Raw genomic sequence first — 18,358 nt, 5'->3', positions numbered from 1 at the left:
GTGATAAGCAGATACAGTATACAATACCAAACTGGTTGGGTCGAGTATACCCCGTCTATAATCACAACATGAACGATGTACAGTATTTGATTGAAGGTCGACTCGACCTACCGGAATGGTATAGCTCGAATGAGAGAGTTGGAATATTTGTAAACATAAGTATTGCTAATTTTAACAAGTGTAGCCTATAGTAAAAGGCCTGGTAGTATCAATTCGCATAGGGTCTACTACACTAGCTAGCTCAATTTTTAACTGGGCCGGATCGGCTAGGTCTCCTTCCTACTACCTGGTCTACTTGCTTGATGCAGTATCCGCTTTTTTGGAGAGTAAACTATGCTTATTTTTTAGGCCTACTTAGACGATCGGGACACCATACGTGCGGACGGCGATCGGACCTTGTTTTGCCTCAATATTTACAGCCGATTTTGTAGAATGTTTTAGGTTTAGATTGTTTAGGAGTTTGGTTGATAGGATGGGTTTGGAATCCACTGAGTTTTGTTATTTATGGGCCAATCGTTTAGTAGTAGGCTAGCTAGGCCCATGATGGGCCCCAATGTTTTAATGTAGCCATCGTGGCATGGAATCCCTAGTCAGGGGTCAGAATGGCTCTCACCCATGAAAAAAATGATTTAGGCTAGGCCTAGTACGTGAAGCCGATCTGTACTATTCGAGGTATAAAAATAGTAATTTAATAGTATATAATTTATGACTCCGTAATCTGTAATTTTGTATTTCATTAAATGTCAAATAAATATATGCTACTACTGTTATTATTACACTTTAGACCTAGCTTAGAGAAAATCTGCAAAAAATGTATTTCACAATGATCGGGTGGTCGTCGTTTGACAGGGGGAGAGAGATGTAAATTAGTTGACAAACACAACGTACATGACGTCGCGAGTTTGGAATCCACTGATGGCGTGACTTTGTGAATATCTCATGAATATTAATGAGCTTCCCTAAGCTGCTGAAAAACAGACTTTCCATGAATTTACCCTAAAATGTATATGAAATTTAATTTTTTTAATTTCTTGTTATTACTTCTTCATTTTGACATGTCTATATTGTTATAATATTTTTTATTTAATAAATAAACGATATTTAAAAGCAATTTTAAACCCAGAATCCCCCTTTAAAAGTAACTGTTTTATTTTTTCCCACCGACCGGTGAAGGCACCCACATGGGACCCCTATAATTCTTGCAACATTTATGGGTATTACTCATTACTTAAGCTCTGCCTACACTATCAAACTTTATGTGACAAAAAATGTGATATGCCCATATATGGACATGATGATGTCATATCACTACCATATTTGGGCACATCACTACTATAATTTAGACACATTTCACACATTTTTCGTCAAACTAGTTTGATAGTGTAGACAGAGCTTTAGACATAGCTTATTTTTATATCTCCATGGTACAGTATAGTATTATAAAAAGAGGTATAAAACATTTATCTTGTTAGGCAAGGCATCAATGTCGATGACCTTAGTATGGAACCAAATGCCAGGATGCTGCTGCAAGAACTCATCCAGCAAGTAAACCAGAAGGCATCAGGGTTGTCAGATGAAATGATGTTTCCAATCCGACTCAAGCTAAACCAATTTGCAAGAGAGTTAGATGTAAGCTTAGTTTATTTTCTTAAATCAGTAGTCAAAACGTCGCACATGTACGTATTTATTAATGGTTTAACATAAAGAATTATATACAGATTGTTTGTCTTCATACAGTACAATTAATTAAGAGAGAATGTTGCGGTTTTTTGGTTATTTTAACATTATCATTTCCGACATGATTTGTTATGTTAACTAATAACACTGGCATATAGCTTGTGAGGTGTCCTTTAATTGTCCACAGAATTTGACATAAAATGTATTAACATGTGATTGATACTGTAGATCTTCTTTCTTTATTTCACCATAATGTAATAGAGAAATACAAAATAACACACAAAATTAATACCGTATTTATTCGACGCCCCGCCCCGCTTTCAATAAACACCTTCCTCAAATAAATGCCCCTCCCCCCTAAAATCGAATAAATACGGTATGTAAATATTATGGTAGGTAGGCCAGATAAGTAGATCACTCCCAACTCACCGTGAGAAAAGCATTTACAACATATTGGAGTAAATCCTTTAATAATTATGAATCAGACATGTTCCTTATGTTCATTCAAAATTGCATACGGTAACCTATATTAATGTTTAATGGTTGTCATGGTGATGTGAAATATTGAAACATTTAATTTATCATCTGGAATACAGTTTAATTAAATAATTGCATGAGAGGAAAGATTTTAATTTAAGTTTTGCATGCTACATTTTTTTTTTCTGAAATCTTTTGGGAAATACATATTTCATACATAATTCATAGAATAATAATATGCATATTGTTCTTGCTTCTAGATTTTTAAATTATTAACGTTGTTTATTGTCTAGACAGGAAAGAAACATACAGACATACCTACAATCTATGTTTATTTTGAAATCCTTAAAAGCTTTTCGAAAGACTTTGGTAAAGTTCAAAAAGTCCGATCAAAATGCTGACTACATTTATCTAAGCTCTGTCTACACTATCAAAGTTTATGTGACAAAAAAATGTGATGTGCCCATATATGGACATAATGATGTTATATCACTACCATATTTGGGAATATTACTACCAACATTTGGGCACATCACACTTTTGTCAAACTAGTTTGATAGTGTAGACAGAGAATGGTCTAGTGCGGACAATATTTAAGAGTGTTCAGTATTCATAAAATGATGACATTTGTAGTGATCCAATAATACCAGACACACGTTAATTACAAAACTTTGAATGTTAAATGCATTAAGTTACGTCAAAGATCTCAAAAAACAAAGTTCAGAGCTAAAGTAGAGATTTTCTAGATTTATTATATTTTTATATAAAGACAAAAATAGAAACCTTTATATTATTAATGCTAAAAAATATTCAGTATAAATGTGAATGGTATACATGTAATAGATGTATGTTAAATTCTTTAAATACTATGTAACACCTAAAAGTGTCTCCATAATTTGATAGGAGCGTCCCTTGAATAGGTGATAAGCTCTGTCTACACTATCAAACTTGTTTGACAAAAGAGTGTGATGTGCCCAAATATGGTAGTAATATTCCCAAATATGGTAGTGATATTTTGTTGTCACTTAAAGTTTGATAGTGTTGACAGAGCTTATAGTCATAAGTTTTAAAACATACACTTCATATGTTCGTTTCACAGAATCCCCTGATTAATGGGAGGTTCCATGTACAATATATGAATGTATACAGCTCAAGATTCCTACTTAATTGTGTATTAAGGATTGAATATTTAAAACAATCAGTACTTCAAATAATCAACTGTTTTAATAATAATAATAGGCTTCTTAATTAAATAAGCTTGTATTTGTACAATCAAAAGTCATAGTTGAAGTGGTAGTGCCGTACCAACACTTTCATGTTTAAATGAGATAATGAATCCAAAGGTAGGCTGACTCATATACATGTATGGTAATTGTTCTATTCAACACACAGGGATTTAACATGGATTTTGTTCATATTCTGTATTTAAAAGGGGATGAAGTACAACAATAGGACCCCTATTATTAAAAACAGAGGAACACATTCAGGACCCAACAAAGCGCCCTCTTACAGTAATAGTGCGAGTGAGTGTGTCTCCTGAATAGGAGTTTCCTCTAAATAGGAGAATCCCCTATAGGAGTTTCCCCTTAATAGGAGTTGGCTATAGCCTACACCAGACCATAGAGATAAAATACAGTATCTCTATGCCTAGACCCTGTTAGGCCTATATTTTTTACATTAACATTATGACATTGACAAGTCATGTTTTGTGAAAATACAGTACAAAAACAACAGAATGAAATTATCACCAGATTTAATTTTTCACCATCAAAATTTTGGTATTTATTTTCTTTAAAAAATGAACAATTTTTATGATGGGCCAAATTGTTCATGTAAACAACTGATGAGAACCATGTAATTTATTTGCCATGGCCTAAAGTTAAATTAACAATAGCATGGAGATGAGAATTACCAGATAAGACAAGATAACTATGATAGATATACTGTAAGTTAGAGACATGTAATTAGAATTGGATGACATGTATTCTACAATGACAGAAATGGAAAGGAAACTAATAAGAAAATTAATGAATCTGTCGTAACATAATGAACATTAAATCTATCAATCCCAAATCACATGAAAATTAGAAACAAAATGGAAATACTATACTATATTATAGTAAACAAATTGTGAAAAATATAGTACATACAAATTATGAAAAATATGTTCTAAAACAAGAAATATTTCTTCCCGGAAATGCTGCTGGTGATGTACTGTAACAATTAATTAATTGTTAATTACTGTTCAATAAATGATGCTTTTTTACAAATTGATATTCTATTTAATAATTTAAGAAACAGCCAAAATGAAAACAGGTCTTACAGACTAACTGCATACATCTGTACTCTCTTCTCCCAGACATCCTCTGGGTTTTGTGCAAGCCCAGTCCGAGTTTACAAGTTCCCATTTGTTTGGCCAAACCCGAGCCATTTACTGGGACCTTTGCTAGATTTTACTACAGCAGATAGAATGTCATCATTTGTTGCACATTTAATAATAAATGCAGTTTCCCTTTTATTTATAGGGATTTCTTAGTATTTTATTGGAAATGTAATTAATGATCTGTAATGTCTTTTTATCCAATTATGTTTTTTTTTTACATTTAATAATTCTGAGTATATTTGAATTGAATGTCATTTAATATTTTATTCATACACTTTGGATTATGCCTTTATATGAAATTCCTTATTATAAATTCCCTTCTGTATTATTCTTATGTTATACTTATTATTATAGGTAATATGCTTTTTCAATTGTTATTGATAATATAAAAATACAATTTAAAATATTTATAGCATTGGATTATACTGTGATATTAGAAATTGATTATTAATGTCTTGTATGTTTTATATTTATAGCAACGATGGAGTATATCGCCTTTAAATTTCGTAAGAACAATAAGATATTGCATTGAAGTGGAACAAAGCCTTGTAGACGATGCCGGTGTAAGTTAATTGTTTTTTAATATAATACACAGGAATGTACGGTAGCTACGAGATATAATACACAGGGATGTACGGTAGCTACGAGAACTAAAGTGGTCCGGTTTTTGCAAGAAAGGGAACAATTTCTGTTTAAGCCTGGATTGTTAAAGGCCTCTGTGAAAAAGTGGACAGGTTGAAACCTTACCGACCCTGATACAGTAGTCCTTTAACGAGACATTTTTAGGACTAAAAAAAAGTAAATTACCTCTCCCTCTTTCCCCATTGGCAGAACTAAATCAAACATATAAATATATTGCTAAAAAAAAGTGGTATCATAATTTATGTTTTGTCTGTTGCAGGGTAACTTGGCGAGAACACCAATGTCAGACAGTCATGAAAGTATTGAAACAACCTTACATGAGTTGAGGATCATGACGGCTGTATGTATCTTATAATTAGTCAAAATAATATTCAAATTAGCTCAAATTTGTCAAAAAATATGCAAATTAGGTCATTAGGAGAAATTTTATTGTATGGAAAAAAAATCTCTTTTGGGATTTTAACCCATGATTTTCAGAGTGGGTAACATACCATTAGACCACAAATTAGCCATATACAGTACTTGCTAGTGTATTTTATTGATGCATTCGGTCATTAAAATTGTTCAGGATACAGAAAAGGATTTGACCCAGACTTACAGAGTTGGTAACATATTGTACCATTAGACCACATAGTCATATACAACACATGATAGTATATTTTATTTATGCATGGTCATTAAAATTGTTCAACTATAGGATACAGCAAAGGATTTGGACCCATGACTTTCAGAATTGGTAACATACCATTAGACCATGTAGTCATATACAGTTCTTACTTGTGTATTTTATTGATGCATGGTCATTATAATTATTTATGTATAGGATACAGAAAAGGATTTGGATACCTTACAACAAAAACAAGAGATGTTTGTCTTTCAATATCAAGAAAATCTTAAATTGCAAAGTAAGTACAGTAACTAAAGCATCTAAAGCTCTGTCTACACTATCAAACTAGTGTTTGATGTGTGTGATGTTTCCAAATATGGTGGTGATATGCTTAAAAATTAAAACGACACCTAATGTTAAACTATTAAAAGATCACAATCGAATGTCGCAATTTGATTTTTGCTGCTGTACTTTGATCTTCTGTGGTTTTGAGTTTTATTTACTGATACTACAAACTGATTGATTTTTTATTTATTTATTTTTTGGGTCTGTGCGTTTTTTTTTTTGTATGGCTTGTTTCTCTTAATTCCCACTCTTATACATATCCATTTTATTTGCATAGGCATACCCAGCACAAGATACCCACATCTTCTCTGGATTATGCCTTCCTCCATAGCCTCTTTTCTTTTGTCCATCCAACAATCATCATAATCCATATTTTTTTACCTTATCATTTCTGTATACCATTTTGTATTGTATTGCTATGGAGGAAAATAAATGTCCTTTGAAATGAAATGAAATACATTAGCTATAGATGATCAAGAATCGTGATAAAGATCCATCTTGTAGTTTTGATGTACACCCTAAAATTAGTAAAGTAATGAGTGGTCCAGAATTGGGATCCTGATCCGGCTTGCCTTCCGTGACCACATATCTTCGGTTTATATTTGGTTAAGATTTGTCTTACGGCCTAAGTAATATTATAAAAAGGAGATTTCAAAATTGGCCCTAGTCCAGTTTGCCTTAAAAATGTAATGGAGTCGTCCATGACCACAGAATGCTTGAGCAAACATAATGTATATATATTTTTTATATGCAAATCAAAATAAATTGAGATAATTTTCCAGTGATGTCTGAATGAATGTTTATGTTTATTTTCAGATCAGTTAGCACAATTACAATCTCTGCCTGAAAGAGATCCAAATCGGTTAGCTCAGGAACCGTTACTGAAGCAAAAGAAAATGGACTTAGAGACTGTATTACAAACAGAAGCGCAACATCTGCTAACAATGAGAATTGTAAGTTTGACAATATTGCGGGCATCATTATTCCCAACAAGATTTCCGAATTGTCCTTGAGTTTTTTTCCAATTTTTCAGGAATACCAATACTTTCTTTTCAATTAAATTTTTGTTGTTGACATAAAAATATAACTCAAACAAATCTAGAACATTTAGTTATTTTTGACATTGGTTATTTTTTAGTACAACTTTTTTTTCACTTCAAAAATATTAAACATTGGACCTTAAACAACTACTTAATAACTCATTATCAGGAAAAATAATGTTTAAAAATGTGTATTTTGTTATTTTAAAGAGAGCCTACAGTAGATATCAGCCGGCCTGCAATTTCAAATAAAATAAAAACTAAAATAAATTTTTATTGCTTGCTGACATTTATATGAAAATGTGTGAATTAAAACCACATCTGTCAATATGTATGATTTATTACTATGACGACCACATGGGTGGGTGACATTTATATGTCAAAGATGTGACACATGGCAGTCACAGCTTGAAATCATATTGGGTACTCAATGTATGCGACATTTGCCAAATACTGATCACATGATGTTAAATTATCATTGACTTGGGTACTCAATGTATGTTGCATTTTGTGAAAATATTGTCACTTGACGTTTAATTATCATTGACTTGGGTACTCAATGTATGTGATTTGTAAAAATACTTGTCACATGACATTACGTTAACGTTGACTTGGGTACTCAATGTATGTGACATTTTCCCAATACTGGTTTACATGAAGTTAAATTGTCATTGACTTGGGTAATCAATGTATGTGACATTTGCTAAATACTGGTCACATGACATTAAATTATCATTTACTTGGGTACTCAATGTATGTGACATTTTTATTATTTGACCTGGGTACACAAATGTAGGTCATAGCATTTTTTCTATATCTAATGTACAACATGGATCAGTTTACTTATCATTTCAGAGCTGTACATAAACAAACTACTTTCTAGGGACTTTGAAATGTCATTCGTTCCTACTGGACAGCATTATGCGAAATGTGTGGGCTAGACATATTAAAACATTAACAACAACAAAATTATTCATGATTTGAATTAGAAAATAACTGGAATCAGTATTACTGCTTCTAATTAACATTTTCTTTTCACAAAATTAAAATAAACTTGAAAATTAATTTGTAATGTAAATTTTACCCTGAAATTAATATTTGCAAATCTTGACAATTTGGAGCTACAAACGGTTTTTGGGAATATTTATATTACTAAAATTTAATTTCCTTGGTAGAAATAGGAAAACCTGTTGTTACTTGCAATTATGTTTCTCAGTATCTAAAGCTCTGTCTACACTATCAAACTTTATGTGACAAAAAAATGTGATGTGCCCATATATGGACACATTGATGTCATAATACTACCATATTTGGGCACATCATACTTTTATCAAACAAGTTTGATAGTATAGACAGCTTTAGGCATTCCACTCCAACAATAAAGTCAAAACATATAGAAATAAATTATTTAACCATTTTTTTAATCGAACGTTGTTAACCTTTATTTTTTTTAGAGTTTGGCTGAAAAACACAAGCAAATGTTTGAGAAAATCAAAGATGTACAACATACAGTCTTAGAAGACGAGTTGATCCAATGGAAGCGACGACAACAGTTAGCTGGAATCGGAGGGCCTCTAGAGGGCACTCTGGATCAATTACAGAAATGGTATGTGCGGAGAAGCATTTAATCACTATGTTTGGTTTGGATTTCTTCTCGACTTTAAAATACGTGTAGTAGTTGAATGGAGGTTTTCGTTGAAAACATTAATGGAAAGTACTTCTGAAATTAAAAAAGAGAGTTTGACTAAATGTTATTTATGTCTGTGATTAAATGGCTACTGGGTTTAAGTCCCGTCACATGTCAGGATTTTTTCAAAGGACAAAAAACTCCACTCCCAAAGACTTGTAATAAGACTTTGTTTATGTCGAGCATCTTGTGTATATGTTTGTCTTGTGAACCGCTGAGGGTCCCTAATGATCAGCAATTGCTGGATGGATTACTCTCAGTAAATACGGTAAAAAAAAGAGTATATGATGGATTCCTTAAACAGTAGAACCTCCTACTAAGGGACATATTTGTAACCCAACAATTGTCTTAATATGGGTGTCTTTTCAATAGGGGTTTGTAATGTGTACATTTGCTCCTCGTCCCAATTTATAATTACAAATCTCAGAACTTAACATTGATGTATATTTGGTTAAGTTTTTTTTTCAAATATTATTAAGCAGTGGTCCCTAGAGACTCACTGACTTCTTTATGAATATTAATAAAACTGGTGCATAAAATGACAGCAAACTAAAATTAAAATTTGGTGGTTAATATGTGTTGGTATTAATCCCTGGATTCTGGGTTTTTAACAGCAGCAGCAAACTCCACTTAAAGAATCGTTTGTTTATGTATAGTATCTTGTTATAGTTAGACTTTGTTTATGTAGAGTGTCTTGCGAAAAGATTGTCACCTATTAGAATGATGATAACATTCACTAATGGCAATCCTTGGCAATGTGCCTAAAATACATTTTTGTTTACACTTAGGTGTGAATTGTTAGCTGAAATCACATGGCATAACAGACAACAAATCAAAAAAGTAGAGTTACTAAGACAACAACTACCAATGAAAGTACCTGGTAATGATCTTCTTCCAGAACTCAATACCACCATTACAGCTCTACTATCAACACTTGTAACAAGGTAAGTTTTAGATCTTCTTCCAGAACTCAATACCACCATTACAGCTCTCCTCTCAACTCTTATAACAAGGTGAGTTTTAGATCTTCTTCCAGAACTCCATACCACCATTACAGCTCTCCTCTCAACGCTTGTAACAAGGTAAGTTTTAGATCTTCTTCCAGAACTCAATACCACCATTAAAGCTCTCCTCTCAATGATTGTCACAAGGTAAGTTTGAGATCTTCTTCCAGAACTCAATACCACCATTACAACTCTTCTCTCAACGCTTGTAACAAGGTGAGTTTTAGATCTTCTTCCAGAACTCAATACCAACATTAAAGCTCTCCTCTCAACGATTGTAACAAGGTAAGTTTTAGATCTTCTTCTAGAACTCAATACCACCATTACAACTCTCCTCTCAACGCTTGTAACAAGGTGAGTTTTAGATCTTCTTCCAGAACTCAATACCACCATTAAAGCTCTCCTCTCAACGATTGTAACAAGGTAAGTTTTAGATCTTCTTCTAGAACTCAATACCACCATTACAACTCTTCTCTCAACGCTTGTAACAAGGTAAGTTTTAGATCTTCTTCCAGAACTCAATACCACCATTAAAGCTCTCCTCTCAACTCTTGTAACAAGGTGAGTTTTAGATCTTCTTCCAGAACTCAATACCACCATTACAGCTCTCCTCTCAACGCTTGTAACAAGGTGAGTTTTAGATCTTCTTCCAGAACTCAATACCACCATTACAGCTCTCCTCTCAACGCTTGTAACAAGGTAAGTTTTAGATCTTCTTCCAGAACTTAATACCATCATTACAGCTCTCCTCTCAACGCTTGTAACAAGGTAAGTTTTAGATCTTCTTCCAGAACTCAATACCACCATTAAAGCTCTCCTCTCAACGATTGTAACAAGGTAAGTTTTAGATCTTCTTCCAGAACTCAATACCACCATTAAAGCTCTCCTCTCAACGATTGTAACAAGGTAAGTTTTAGATCTTCTTCCAGAACTCAATACCACCATTACAGCAAGTAAAAACAAGTTTTAGGTCTTCTTTTCGATGTTTTCTCAGAAACTGCTTATTTTTATGTTCATTTTTTTCCCCCACTATTATTAATATACTGAATTAAATAACAGAAAGAAAAGCCTTGAATACACCTCCACTTTAAAGGTACTAAATTTATAAATAATAAACATCTACAGTATTTTAGAACTTTTTATAACTTATGGAGAAGATTTACTTTTTAATGAATTTTGTACCATTTAACTTGATTTTTAAAATTAATTATAGGACCAGAGTATATAATAACATTATACATACGGTGTACCATAACAAATACATATAAACATTTACATAAATATTACATCAAAATCAGATCAATGTGTGAATATGAAATGGGAAGCCTCTTTTTTTCCCAACACAAACGTATGGTATTTGCATTCGCGGGCAAATACAGAGTAATTTATTTAAGACGTAGTGGACGGAGAGAGCTCTAATAGTACTACTATATGGTAATGATACAAAATGAGAATTAATGCATAAATTTTAATACAAGGCATCAAGTAAAAGAGTGTTTGATACAAACTTATGCATTACCTACTCAGACAAATAGAATCATTTATCAACATTAAATTACTGTTACATTGTAGCCGTTTTCTTCTGAAGACACATGGCCGTCATTGACGGATACTTAGTATCAGTTGACTTCACTGCTGGTGTACTCGAGATCTACGTTTATACCATGCTATACACTTCTATTTATATTTTTGATTTATTTTTTATTCTTCACATCTATTATAAGATAATGCTTGATTGCCATATAACATGACATCCATATACAGTTCCTTCTCAAACTTAATTTTGTACTTTTCTCAGTTTTAATTTTTCTCTGTTTATTTTTTTTTGCTGTGTAAAGTAATATAAGATCTCAACTGGTTTTTATTTTCCAGTGTTTTAATTTGTTTTGTCTCTTTTTTTCATGACAAAGCATACATTGTAAATAATATGTAATTTGTTCTTTTTTTATATTTGTATTTACTGTACTTGTTGCACATTGATCACTCACATAATGCTGAGACTTAGTACAATAAAGCCTTGTCTACACTATCAAGCTTTATGTTACAAAAAATGTGATGTGCCCATATATGGACATGATGATGTCATATCACTATCATATTTGGGCATATCACTACCATATTTGGGCACATCACACTTATTTTGTCAAACTAGTTTGATAGTGTAGACAGAGCTTAAGCTCATTCCCTTTACGTTGAGAATGAATACAGGACTCACCTTTCTCTTTACCTTATAATTCTAAGATTCTATAAAACAAGTATTTTTTCTCTCTTAACAGTACATTCATAATTGAGAAGCAACCACCACAAGTTCTGAAGAAAGAGACGCGATTTGCAGCGTCTGTCCGGTTACTGGTCGGGGGTAAACTAAATGTCCACATGAACCCCCCACAAGTTAAGGCTACCATTGTTAGTGAGGCTCAAGCCAAGAATTTACTCAATGATAATAACTTAGGAATGAAGTAAGTATATCATATTATCATTATTCTTTAATAATAGTTATAGCTATTGGATGTTATAACGCACCTGATTGTATTCTTGCAATTTGATTGATTATTTACACATCACGTGTCATTCGGCATTAGCCCCACATAACAGAAAAGTGTTATCTAATCGTGATAGTTAACTCACTCTGATGCATGTTCAACTTTTTGCGACGTCGTTGATCCGCGTTCGAAAATCAAATTGCTGTGCGCGCCGTCATAACTGTGTGTCTATTCCCGGCCTAGCATCCATCAATGATGAATAAAGTACACAATCCTTGCAGACCTTTTCATTAAATACATTTCCTTTTTATTAAGTGTATATCTTATTTCGTTTTAGTGAGACGAGTGGAGATATCTTGAACAACTGTGGAGTAATGGAATACCACAAAGAATCCGGCAATCTTACTGTAACGTTTAGAAATATGTCCCTGAAGAGGATTCGACGAGCAGATAGGAGGGGGTCAGAGGTAAAATATGGTTGACAGTAAATGTATTTATTCCAATATGTAAACTAAAGAACACTCAATAATAAAACATTTAAACAACATTTGTTAATTTGTTGATGTAATTTTAATGAACTTTTTAACCTGTTATCTCTAGAAAACAAATGTGGTTTAAGCTCTGTGTACACTATCAAACTAGTGAATCAAAAAGTGTGATTTGCCCAAATATGGTAGTGATATTCCCAAATATGGTAGTGATATGACATCATCATGTCCATATATGCGCACATCACATTTTTTTGTCACATAAAGTTTAAAAAATGATGAAATACTATGAATCTGAATCTGAAAATGGTACAATAGAACTTCTCTTATTCAGGGGACATATTTTTGTCCTTGGCTACATCAATAAAATATGTGCATTATAAATTGGTTTTATTTTTTTAAATAATTTCTTTTTTTCAGTTTGTTACAGAAGAAAAGTTTACCATTCTGTTTCAGTCAACATTTTCAATAGCCAGTGGGGAACTTGTGTTTCAAGTTAGGGTAAGTGACCTTCCAAAACAAAAATAGTACAGGAGTGGCAGTGGGTTAGGCGGGGTAAGGGGTTGGGTGGAGTAAGAGGGTGGGTGAGGCAAGGGGTTGGGCTAGGGAAGGGGAGAATATCCACCAAAATTGTTGTTTGAGAAATGTTGTTTTTAAAACCAAATATGCGACATGAAATCATACAAACATTTTGCGAGTACCACTTTGACATTTTAAAGTGGGGTTTGAAATGCTAACTATACTGTATAGCGCCACCAATCGATGGATTCATTCCTCTTTATAATGACATTTACAATACATAATATAATTCCTCCCTGATCAGTTTTTACATCACATATTACCAAAATATTTTGGTTTAGGACTCTTGCCCTAGAAAAATTCTATTCTACCACTTGCATTGTGTAGACCTGGTCATACCAGGTGTGGTAACGAATCATTACAAAATAATCAATAAATTAATTGAGGTGGATGATTGTCACTGAGCAATATTTTTGTGCACACTTACAAACATAGTATAAACATTGTGGGACAAAAAACAATGCATTATAATTGTACCATTGTGTAACCTAACATACAGTAGAACACCTCCTTTAGGACACCTCTATTAAGGGGACACTTTTAATGTGTTCTTGAGATGTCCTCTTTATAGAATGAATGTCCTCATAAATTGGACTCTCTCTCTCTTTCCAATAATAGACCATTTTTTAGACCAGAGTTTTGAAAAGTGATTTATACTTGGAAAGAGACTAATAATATATATAATATGTTTACATTTTTTATTAATATATCATTCATTTTAACGTAGAATACAGCATATTTATGTTTTTATCTTGATATAATAATTATCAATGTTTTAAACTTTATATTTGCATGTTGTGTCTTCATGTCATGTCTGTGTTTTTCTTTCTTTTTGTTACTTGGTGATAGAAATTGGTTTTAATAATTGGGGCAGCTTTGCGGAAAACTAAATGCTTTTTTACTTTTTCATTGGCTACTTTCAGTTCTTTTCTTTTATTTTGTTTGCGTTTTTTTCCGTTCTTCGTCTTCTTTTTAGACCATGTCTCTACCAGTAGTTGTGGTCTCGCATGGTAACCAAGAATGCAATGCTCTTGCGACCATCCTCTGGGATAATGCTTTTGCCGAATCAGTAAGTGCTAAAAGCATGCTGGGAGAACATCGGAACTGTTGCTCCTTCCCGAGGATTGTGGGTAAACGGCTACACACATGGAAAATCTCCTGAATTACTCACAAGCTCACTAAATTTTCTCTAATCGTTTTCTAATTTTTTCTGATTTTATTTATTCTGGAAAAGGTTTATGTTCTTGCATGGTTCTCTATTTTGTTTCGTTGCTTTTAATTTATTTATTTGCTGTGGGTACGCTGGTGTTTTTACGGTTGTGTTGCCGTCTGCCTGCTTACTCTGCCAATTAGGGATGTCCTTAAATATACGTAAAAATGGGACAATTTCTTGTCATACCACACAGACGATGTCTCTCCCGGTTGTAGTTATCGTCCACGGCAACCAGGAGTCGAACGCATTGGCTACAGTCTTGTGGGACAATGCCTTTGCCGAGCCAGTAAGTTGAATATTACGACCTTTGAACTCCAATACTTACCATATATATATTTTATAGATAGTACAGTATCTTTTAAGAATTACAAAATTAATTAATAATAAAGAAAACAATATATATATAATAATGATCCATTGTGGTCTAGTTGCTAAGTGCCCTTCCTGTAGCTAAAGATTTCCAGGATCAAACCAGAATGGAACTTTTCAATATATAAATAGATTTAAGACTAAATTTGTACAATACAATAATTGGTTTATTAATATAGCATATATATAATTTTTATATATTTAAATTGTTAAATAATTTGCCAAAAATAAGTCTTTATGTATTTAATAGTAGCATTTCCAATTACCAGAGTAATACTAATTTTGGTTTGTAATAAATATCAGCCAATTTTTTCTGATAATTTCAATTCTTTATACTGTATTTCAGTAATTTATACAAACTCTTTTAAAATATAATTTATAGATTTAATTGGTTAAAACAATGAATGTATTTTGTTTAAATTATTAGATTTTTAAAACAAGCCAAAAATTAATCTGGTAAAAATGTAATTTATTTTACGTTTTGTAGGGAAGGATTCCATTTGCAGTACCAGATAGAGTAGCCTGGCCGGATATGGGAAAAGCTCTGAATTCTAAATTTATGTCGGCTAACGGTAGAAGTCTGTCGCTTGAGAACCTTAATTACCTAGCACAGAAGGCATTTAGCGGCCAGAATATTCAAATAGACGACTATTCCACAATCCAGCTATCTTGGAGTACATTTAACAGGGTCAGTTTGGCTTGGTTTTCTCCTTAATTCACCTATTGGTTTTCGTATTTCATATGCTTTGAATGTTCCTCTCTGTTCACAATATTAGGAATATTCTGTCATACAGTGTCACACGTTTGTCACATGTGATAGGTTAGGTTCACTGTATTGGTAATTTTGAATTTTACATATTTTATTGCATTGCATATGAACATATTTTAATGGTATTAAAATGCTAATATCTGAATAAAAACAGCAGCATTGTTAGCCCCTTATTGAAGCAAATAACAATACAATAATAATTTAATAATATTTATTGACATACATCATTTATATTTGTGGCAGTCAATCTATATAAATGGTGGGTCAAAACATCAAGATATTAAACAGGATCAAGCACAGTAAATATTCAATAATATACATAAAACAAAGAGTACAACCCACCCTTTTTTAAACCTAATTATTGCTATATCTTTACAGGATCCATTACCAGGTAGGAATTTCACATTTTGGAAGTGGTTCCACGGAGTACAAGAGCTTACACGGAAGCACCTACGAGGACCATGGAATGATGGGTAATTAAGCATGATAGCAAGAAAATTTTCTTGTTAATAGTTTATTCATTTTCAATAATAATAAAAAAATAAAAAATCTGACTTGCGTACCTTTTTAAGGTTTTAAGTAAGATCTCCTAAATAGAAATGTCCTCTGAATAGAGGTTAGCTATAGTGTTAAGATATATATTTCCCCTTGTTTGTTTCATATGGAAGTGTCCCTGTAATAGAGGTATCCACTGAGTAGAGGTGTCTCAAGGGAGGGTTTCTACTTTAATAAAGTACTTGATTAACGTGTAGTGCAATAATTCAAACTAAGTACAAGTATTTAATTAATTGTGGTCTGGCACAAATTCATTCCACTTAGATTACATAAATACAGCTAAAATAACCTCATTTAATATTCAGGTCCATCATGGGGTTCGTGACCAGAAGCCAGGCACAAGATCTGTTACTTAGTCGACCAAATGGCAATTTCTTGTTACGCTTCAGTGACTCGGAGATAGGAGGTGTAACAATAGCATGGTCTGGAGATGACCCACAAACAGGTGAGAGGTCACATAAATTAAACACCAACCACACCTCCCCTTCCACCAAGTCAAATAAAATGGACGGGCATAAACAAGTTTCGAGTTAAACTCTGTCTACACTATCAAACTAGTTTTAGGGAAAAAATGTGATGTGCCCAAATATGGTAATGATATGCCCAAATTTGGTAGTGGTATGACATCACATTTTTTTTGTCACATAAACTTTTATATTGTAGACCGAGCTTTATGGTAGGCAGTGTGAAAAGGGTGTTACTATTTTGGTTTGTCAACTGTGGAACTGTTGCATAGAAATTGTTATTAACACTCAGATAGAGGGGGCTATGCTACATACCACTAACTTGATGGCCTTTATTGAGAATGGAAATAAGTCATACACTTAATGAAAGTTTGTTTTTAGTAGTAGTTTTACAAGAGGGGTAGGTTATTTGGTTTAAACTTTTTTTGTTTAACTCATTTCATTAAATTTGACTTATTGCATTTCCCCTGAGGCAATCATTTATAAATAAATCTCGTATCATACCTAAATAAATTTATTCTTAAACTGTGGGTGGAATGTCAATCTCCAGTTTATTGATGCAGAGACTCTATTTTTGTTCAATGTACTAAGGTGAAACAGGATTACTTTTGTTTTAGTGGTTGTTTTTACTGGCACAGCAGTTACATTCTAATTCTAAAGTCTTCAGTTCAATCCTTTTCCAAGTAGATTTCCAGTGTTAATGCTAATTTTGTTTTGGATTCCTGAAATTGTTTTTTATTTTAATTTGAAGCAATAATAATGTTGGTACTTAGCATCGATTACTGCACTGTACCTCTATCATTGCCCCGTCATTATTGGTCAGTCCTCAAAAGTGTTCTATGTCGGAAAGTTCAAATGTGTACATGAAAGTAAAATACTATCGTGGCATTCCAATGTAGCTTGTATATTTACTACAATAACTTTTTTTTTAAAGAATACCACTTTGTATTGTACTAAGTATGATCACTGCTATTTTATTCAAAGGAACAAGGGTATATTCTATTTTATAAGACACCTTATATCCTTACCATTTGATTGGTTAATGCATCATAGTACCATTCAATATTAGTTCCATTGAACAGAAAAGTGGTACTAATTAACATTAAATAGAACAGTTGTAAATTTCAACTCATGAAATATTCTCACCATTCAAAACCATAAACAGGCATTAGTTGTATAATATTTTATATTCATATATTAAAATATCCTGGAAATGCCTTTAGTTGTGCAGCAAAATCGGGAAAGAAATGTTTAGCTTTTTGCAGCAGACGTTCTTATATCGCTGGCGTTCTCATATACTTGGCACGGTAGTTGAATAGAACTAGTTCTCAATTCATATATCGTCATGTTTAGGCTCTGTACTGTACAAACGACAAGTTTAAATTTATTTAATGGATTCCTGATCATTTGCGACGTATACATATTAACAATCAAATGTTACTGACCATTGAACTAAAAGTGTCAGGCAGTCGTTATTTTAAAATGCATTACCTTTATTCTCTAAGTGCTTTGCCCCGAGGGTTGGTATATATCAACACAATATGACAAATTAACTAACATGGTAATTTGATGCAGT

The 18,358-nt window shown here is 32.7% G+C and overlaps 1 protein-coding gene across 3 annotated transcripts in view; it reads left to right on the top strand.

The window, feature by feature from the left end:
• The window catches only part of LOC144837519 (signal transducer and activator of transcription 5B-like), a 43,702-nt gene that overhangs the window by 12,978 nt on the left and 12,366 nt on the right, over nt 1-18,358 (top strand). For 2 of the 3 annotated variants that reach the window (XM_078692680.1, XM_078692698.1), the window contains exons 3-16: nt 1,473-1,629; nt 5,014-5,100; nt 5,439-5,519; nt 6,003-6,084; nt 6,948-7,084; nt 8,626-8,777; nt 9,647-9,802; nt 12,139-12,321; nt 12,683-12,812; nt 13,254-13,334; nt 14,819-14,911; nt 15,482-15,682; nt 16,142-16,236; nt 16,624-16,763. In XM_078692680.1, the coding sequence (XP_078548806.1) occupies nt 1,473-1,629; nt 5,014-5,100; nt 5,439-5,519; nt 6,003-6,084; nt 6,948-7,084; nt 8,626-8,777; nt 9,647-9,802; nt 12,139-12,321; nt 12,683-12,812; nt 13,254-13,334; nt 14,819-14,911; nt 15,482-15,682; nt 16,142-16,236; nt 16,624-16,763 (1,775 nt within the window). Of the gene's footprint in view, nt 1-1,472; nt 1,630-5,013; nt 5,101-5,438; nt 5,520-6,002; nt 6,085-6,947; nt 7,085-8,625; nt 8,778-9,646; nt 9,803-12,138; nt 12,322-12,682; nt 12,813-13,253; nt 13,335-14,388; nt 14,482-14,818; nt 14,912-15,481; nt 15,683-16,141; nt 16,237-16,623; nt 16,764-18,358 lie in introns of all 3 variants that reach the window. The other variant, XM_078692689.1, reaches the window with a different exon arrangement.

The sequence above is a fragment of the Antedon bifida genome, chromosome 1 (assembly GCF_963402885.1).
Source record: "Antedon bifida chromosome 1, ecAntBifi1.1, whole genome shotgun sequence".
Taxonomy (NCBI): Eukaryota; Metazoa; Echinodermata; class Crinoidea; order Comatulida; family Antedonidae; genus Antedon; species Antedon bifida.
The sequence above is the reverse complement of the archived record's forward strand: the minus strand, read 5'-3'. Positions and strand labels throughout refer to the sequence as shown.